Below are 7,800 nucleotides of genomic sequence, written 5' to 3'. Positions count from 1 at the left end.
ATCTGGGTCGCAGAGAGGAACAACAACCAATTCAGAAAGTACAGCTCCATCGCATTCAAGACCAACATCAAATGCAGATATATATCTGGGTCGCTGTCAGGAACAACGACTAATGCTGACAGATCGTCTCTGTCTCAGTTAAGACTAAAGACTAATACGGGTAGATCAACGATGTCATTGTCAAAATCAACATCTAATACAGGTAGATTATCTGTTTTGCAGTCAGGACCAACGTCTCATACATGTTAATCATTTGTGTCGCATTCAAGACTAAGGTCTATCTTCAGTGATGATAAAACATATTTTTGTAGCCGTCTATTACAACATGTCCTGTTATCAAAACAAATATTGAGATATTATGTTACATAAAAAGAAAATATAATGTTGAGAAAAATAACTTTTTGAAAATTATGCTGTGCAAATTCAGCGTACGCAAACATTCACTTAATTAAGAAATGGAAACGCACAAGGACAGTGGTATAAGAACACTAATTAAGCTATAAGAAACACTTAGTCTAACACCAGTTGTTCTGAAATCACAAATATGAAAATACCAGTCTCTCGCTACAAGAGAGCGTAACATGATGAAATTGAACGTTAATGTGAAACGAAGTAGTCCCAAACATATTACACATGAAATATTTTCAGATGTCACAGATACCCCTCAACGGTTTTCTTTAAAGGTATCCAATGGATATCTTTCATTAAAATATTTCATTTACTTTAAATGTATTAAATCCTTATCAAATGTTATTAACTTTACTACATTTGTAAATATATCATTGTATTAGTTCTTTTTTTCATGATTAGGCCTAAATGTCATGCAATATAAGTTGATAAAAAAAAACAGCCAGTTTTTTTTTTTAAGTTGTAGTACATATTTATACTGTGTTTATCTATACAGTGTATACTATTTCAAATTTAATGCATAGTAACGTAATACACACAAACATGTTAATTTTATGTTTACATAAACTAAATGAGGTAACTGTTCATGTTTGGATCTAATATACCTTTAAGGTTGGGAAAAATATCTAAAATTCAAGTACATGGACCTATATTTTATTTGACCATTTGATAGAAAACACTGAAAATCATTTGAAATAACAGAAGGTCTTTTTTTTCAAATACGTCTAACATAATGTCAAATAAAATAATCATTTTAGGTTATGAAAATATACGGACTTTGCCAGTTTTTATATTCGATGGCAATCGTTTCATATTTCATTTAAAATGTAATTCAACAGAAATGAAGTTGTGCTACTGTTTCTGAAATATGGCGCAACAAATCTTCTGACTCATCATTAGAGTGTTGTCATGAAGTTTAGTCCATACATATATCTAAACTTTAGTTTACTCAACAGAAGCTTCCTCGTGTTCGAAATTTACTGTCATTACAATACTTTTTTAAAAATCCTGATTGAAATTTGTGATGAACTAGAAGTACATGACAGTTAACGGCGCTAGTCCTGCCAAACATACCCTGTACTTTGAATGTTGTCCGACAAATTATTTACCGGGTCTTGGTAAAGCATCCTTACAAGAACTATGGGAAATGTGAAAACAGTGCACCATCCTAAATCTACTAGTTGTGCCATGTTTTAAAGGTTAGTTTTTTTTCAGTTTGCATATTTGTGGTTTGTACGATGCATTTGTGTCTGTTCTGTAATCATTACCTCGAAATTTGACATCATCTTCTTCTCGAGTACTCGACACTTAAAAATTCAATGAAACTGACATTAGAGCAGTTAGTGGTATATAAGCATGTATTTTAACGAGCATTTCTGTACTAAATCTGAACTGGAAATAAACACATTGCTTTGAAATTGTTTTGGGATTGCAAGTGCAATGCTCACATACAAATGTGATTAAGCCATCAGTTTGAAGTGTATTCTGCTAGATCTTGATTTTTTTTGCTGCAGACTTCCCCGCTAGCTCATCTATAGATAATTAAAAGATTTTCCCACTGTTCCAAAGTATATAGTGATCAACGATCAATAATTGAAATACAACTGTACAAGAGCGTGAGGGCATCCTGCTCACTGAATCAAAGGGGCAGGCTGAGCTTATTATAGCTGAATGGCGCATCGCCTGTCGTCTTGCGCCACTTATCAAATCGTTAACTCTGTAGTGGTCACAACTGTAACACAGTGTTATAAACATTAGATGAAAAGGGTCAGTCTCCAACGCGTTTGGAACTGAGTACGTAAAGTCATAAACTAAACACCCCTTCTAATAATAAAAGGTATTGCCCAAATGGAATGATGAACCAGTCCATTTTAGAAATTTAGCAGGCTAAGGGCTAATAGAAAAAACTCTAGAGCCCATAATGTCCTGTTACAAGGTCCAAAAAAGAAACCCTTTAACACTGTTAACTCAGAGTTCACATTTTCACCTTTGTCTAAATGAAATAAATGGCCCGAATAGCAAAACCTGAGACCCTAGATCAGAAACAGATAAACATTCGAATTTGGGTTTCTGAATTTTCTTGTTAATATAAGTTCACACTTATACAATTGTCAATTGTTTCCGTCTATTAGTTAAATGAGTGACTTATGACGTCACAATAATAAAACCTTTCCGTATCTTCTTATCACATGCGTTTAACTGCACATTTTCTGAAAATGATCCTTGGGAAGTCCAGAATGTTTTCTTAATTACGTAAATCAAATAATATGTAATGAAATATGTATTTAAGACCTTCAGAGATATTTTATTCACAAGATTCGATTAACAATGTTTTTGACAAAAGGTGTAATCATCGATACAAACCGATTGGTGAAACATTGGATGAAATATGTGACGGAAGGTAATCTTTTATTACATGTTTTACAATGCATTATTGAAACGATAGTGTGAAATAAAGATCTGGTAATCTAACAGCGAAAATTGTTTAATATAATGAAAAATTGTTAAGATCAAATCATGTCTTTCAGGTTATAACACACTAAATAGTTGTTGTTCTTTATTCTATATAAAATTGACCTATTTCCAATGACCGCAGCACACATCAGGACCCATTTTAAATTTCTGTAACTTACATTTTCTTGAAGAATATTGTCAGTGCTAACTAAAAAACAAAAGAAAAGTGGGGGTCATGTTTGATGCAAGAAAAATAATTTCAGTCAAACACACAAACTGCAAAATCAGCTAAAAAATGAGACCCCAAATTATACTGGTGGTGTATGATCTAAGTTTTCATGAAAAATTTTGTCATGTTGTTATGTCATTATGAAAATGTTACCTACATGTCAAGCATAGATCTGTCATGTGATTTTAGCCGAAAAAATGCAAAGAAAATAAGCAAAATAGCTCCACAGAGCAAAAAAACTGAGGACTATTTGTATCCGCCATTATGCGACTACCATTTTTTTGGCGCCATTTTTCTATTTAGTGTCTGTATGCCTTCACTCGTGAACACCAGATTCGTGAAAAAGTTGAGTATCTATGTTCACTGGGTGAAAGGATAAATCGAGGTTACATTGGAATAAAGAAATCTTCTCTATGAAAGTGCAGTGGATATATAATTTAATGAATACCAGTAATGGATTAGTATCCGTACATCCTGATAATGAATTACTATTCAGTTTGGACAATATAGTGAACCTTTCGAGCGGAAAAATAGTTTTGTTATTAAGGAGTACTCAGGAATTTTTGAAAGATTTGATGACTTAAAAATGTATATACTGTTGATATCACAAAAAGTGTGCAATACACTTTTTCTATAATATTTTCAAAAATAAATGATAATAGATCAAAGTAATTGGGTATGAGCTTTTGTTGCATTCTTTTTATTATACAAGTTTTTGTGACGCCAGTAACAAAAAAAGTGTGATTTGTGATAGATTCTTGTTATATATGCACACACACTCTACATATTCAGCATTTCACAAGTGTCTTCGGGATCAGTTACCGTTTTTTAAGATATTTTAGCTTTAACGTGGTCATATTTCAGAATTAACATACAAATGTTTTGCTTTTGCTTTTTGTTTTTGTTTTTAAATTCTGCTTCTAACAAATTCAAATTTCATTATTACTTCTTTTTAAATGTGTTGAAGTAATATATTTTCGCTCACCAGAGAATAACCATGAGTGACAGAGTAATATATATCAAAAAAAGTATAAAATTGCATCATACGATTTTTGACAAATCATTAAAAAAGGAGTTTGCTAAATGCTTTTTAAAGAGTGTTCTTAGATCAATTTGAAAGATTCTGTGTCACGTTAGAAACAATTTAAGTGTATATTTCAGGTGCCCTTTGGAAAATATTCCAAAGATTTCTGTGGTAGATATAAACGGAAAATTGATAACAGAGGACAACAGGCGCCTTTGGGTTTTCAAAAATCTGGAGAGACTTGGGAAATGTGAGAAAATCCATGTGCAAAGAGGATATACTATTCTGGCTAGAAAACGTACAGCATACAATGGGGGAGTGTCAGTACGCGTTCGTGGGTCTCCAGGCGGGTATTGGCATCTCCAACCTAGCGTGACAAAGCATTCGAAGACTGACAAAAATGCTGATATTTCAGTGGATATAGCATATGGAGTTACTAATGTCTTCAAGAAACCAGACACTAATTGTCCTAATGTATTTTCAAGTAATTTCGAGTCGCCAGAATTCTGCAACCACTTTAGTAGAGGTTCTAGCTCACACTTTGTCGGATCTGGTTATTACGTCGCAAATGGTGGAGCGAATTCTGATGTAAATAATACGAATGCCCAGCACACATCTAAATTTAAGGGTACTAGTTTTTATAATAATACTGATGCCATGTTTCAGATAGCTTCATCAGCTACTCTGAGGTCACCAGAAGCGTCCGATAAGTTTGAAACAGCCTCAAGTTGTGGCGAAGAGGGATTTGATGACTACGATGGAAATACTTATATATGGATTAATGAACATAAATTGCTAGATGAACCAACATCTAATAAAGATAGATCATCTGAGACTCAGGCAGGAATAATGTCTAATATATGTAGATCACTTCTAATACAGGTAGATCATCTGTGTCGCAGTCAAGTCCAACGTCTAATACAGGTATATCGTATGTGTCGCAGCCAAGTCCAACGCCTTATACAATATGATCACCTGTGTCACATTAAGTGCAAATACTAATACAGGTATATCATATGTGTCGCAGTCAAGTCCAACGTCTTATACAGATAGATCTTCTGTATCGCAGTCAAGTGTAAATTATCAAACAGGTAGTTCATCTGTGTCGCATACAATACGAATATCTAATATAGTTTGATCATCTATGTTTGCTGTCAAGTCCAACGCCTTATACAGTTGGATCATCTGTGTTGCAGTCAAGTCTAACGCCTAATACAGATATATCATATGTGTCAGAGTCAAGACCAACGCCTAATACAATTGGATAATCTGTGTCGCAGTCAATAGAAAATTCTCATACAGGTAGTTCATCTGTGTCGCAGTCAGGTCCGATGCCTATTACAAGTGGATTACATATGTCGAAGTCAAAAATCCAACGTCTAATATAGATAGATTATTTGCTACACAGTCAGAACCAACCTGTAATAAAGTTATATCATCCGTGTCGCAGTCAGTACCAGTGTCTAATACATTTGGATCATCTGTGTCGCAGTTAAGAGCATCTTCTATTACAGGTAGATCATCTGTGTCGCATTCAGGACCAATTTCTTATACAGTCAGATCGTCAGTGTCACAAGCAAGTCCAACATCTAAAATAAATATATCATTTGTGACACGGTCAGAATCACGTGCAATAAAGTTGAACCATTAGTTTGGCAGTCAGTACAAGTGTCTAATGTTATTCGATCATCTGCGTCGCAGTCATGTCCAGCGCTTAATACAGGTATATCATATGTGTTGAAGTCAAGTTAAAAGATCAATACAGGTGGATCATATGTATCGAAGTCAAGTCTAACATCTAATATGGATAGATCATCTGCGTCACAGTAAAAACCAACGTCTAATAAAGTTAGATCATCCGTGTCGCAGTCAGAACAAACGTCTTATACAGTTGATTCATCTGTGTTGCAGTTAAGAGCAACTTCTAATACGTCTAGCTTATCTGTGTTGCAGTACAGTCCAACGTCTAATACAGGTATATCATATGTGTCATCTGATACACAGTCTGAATAGTGTACTATGAAGTTAGATTATCCCGTGTCACAGTTAAGAGCAACTTCTAATACAGTTGGATCATCTGTGTCGAAGTTAATGTCTAGTACTGGTTGATCATCTGTGTAACAGTCAGGACCAACAACTATTACAGGTAACCCATTAGTGTAACAGGCAAAGTCATTATCTTATACAGGTAGATCATCCGTACCGCAGCAAACGATCGATACAGTTAGACCATCTACGCCGCCGTCAAGACCAACGTCTAATACAGGTTTACCATCTGTGTCGAAGTCTGAATACAAGAGTCGTATACAGATAGATCATCTGTGTTGCGGTCAGGTACAGTTTCAAATATAGGTGGATCATCTGAATCGCAATCAAGAGTAACATCTAATACTGACATATCGTCTGTTTCGCAGCCGAAACCAACGTCTGCAGTGCCGAACTCGTCAGTAGAACGAAACTGATGAGTAGTATTAAAGACAAGTTCCAGGTATTGACTTTCAACGTATGCTATATCTTGCATTGACAATGAAGACAGTATCTTAATCGGATTCGTATCTATAATTATATATACTGTATGTAATAGATGCTGTATCATTATTATTATTATTATTATCATTATTATATCATCATACAAAAATGTACTTAAAGCAAACACATGCTTATCAATGTTTCAAATTGGATAAAATCGTGGAATATTAGTGAAATATTAGTCATGCTATCAGAACGGTAAGGTTAAACACCCAGAACCTTAGCATGAAGAAGTACAGTTGAAGGAAACTCGATTATCTCAAAATTCCAGCTGTCTCGAGGACATTTTCAATTCCTGTTTCAGTTGTATACCGAATTCGTGTCGACACTACGTCGAATATGTCGATTACAAATGAAGTTGATGTCGAAAACGAAATTGTTGTATGTTGTACTTTATACGTAAAATCCTACTTATCTATTTCCTTCTTGAATTTTGTTTGTTTGTTTTTGGGTTTAACGCCGTTTTTCAACAGTATTTCAGTCATGTAACGGCGGGCAGTTAACCTAACCAGTATTCCTGGATTCTGTACCCGTACAAACCTGTTCTCCGCAAGTAACTACCAACTTCCCCACATGAATCAGGGGTGGAGGACTAATGATTTCAGACACAATGTCGTTTATCAAATAGTCACGGAGAACATACGCCCCGCCCGAGGATCGAACTCGCGACCCCGAGATCCGTAGACCAACGCTCTTACCTACTGAGCTAAGCGGGCGGGCTCCTTCTTGAATTTATATAAACATTTCAATCTTCAGACATCATTTTCAGTACATTTTAATGATTCAATGATATGAAAACCATATTTATAGCCACTTTCATTTATTATAACGTGCGTTGTTATCGATTTATATATTCATGTGATATGTAACATAAATAATGGTCAATGAATTTATCTATGTTGAATAAAACACACTATCGCTACAATTCACTTTTCCACCATATTGGAACTAGAGCTACTAGCCGTTTCACGTGGGTTGAACTGTGGTAGACAAATGACGTCATTCTGGTTAGACCACTGAGAATTTGACCACGCTTTAGTAAAACCATAGTCACCGTAATCTTAACATTTTTCCGTCAACTCCTTCTTTTATAAGATTATACCATAGACCATTTCTGTATATTTTGTCGTATGCTTTCTGGTAGTCAATAAAAGCC

At 34.8% G+C, this 7,800-nt stretch overlaps 1 protein-coding gene across 1 annotated transcript; it reads left to right on the top strand.

Annotated features, from left to right (window-relative positions):
• Window positions 1-2,638: 2,638 nt before the first annotated feature.
• LOC128557042 (uncharacterized) lies at window positions 2,639-7,800 on the top strand. Its single transcript, XM_053543548.1, has 2 exons — window positions 2,639-2,809; window positions 4,253-7,800. Exons 1-2 carry the CDS (start codon window positions 2,688-2,690, stop codon window positions 5,115-5,117), a joined length of 987 nt encoding a protein of 328 aa, XP_053399523.1. The 5' UTR covers window positions 2,639-2,687; the 3' UTR covers window positions 5,118-7,800.

This window comes from Mercenaria mercenaria, chromosome 5, assembly GCF_021730395.1.
Source record: "Mercenaria mercenaria strain notata chromosome 5, MADL_Memer_1, whole genome shotgun sequence".
Classification (NCBI taxonomy): Eukaryota; Metazoa; Mollusca; class Bivalvia; order Venerida; family Veneridae; genus Mercenaria; species Mercenaria mercenaria.
The sequence above is the reverse complement of the archived record's forward strand: the minus strand, read 5'-3'. Positions and strand labels throughout refer to the sequence as shown.

Coding starts and splice junctions, on each gene's coding strand:
- LOC128557042 (XM_053543548.1), top strand. CDS start 2,688: ATGTATTTAAGACCTTCAGAGATATTTTATTCACAAGATTCGATTAAC. Junction 2,810..4,252: donor GATGAAATATGTGACGGAAG/GTAATCTTTTAT, acceptor TGTATATTTCAG/GTGCCCTTTGGAAAATATTC.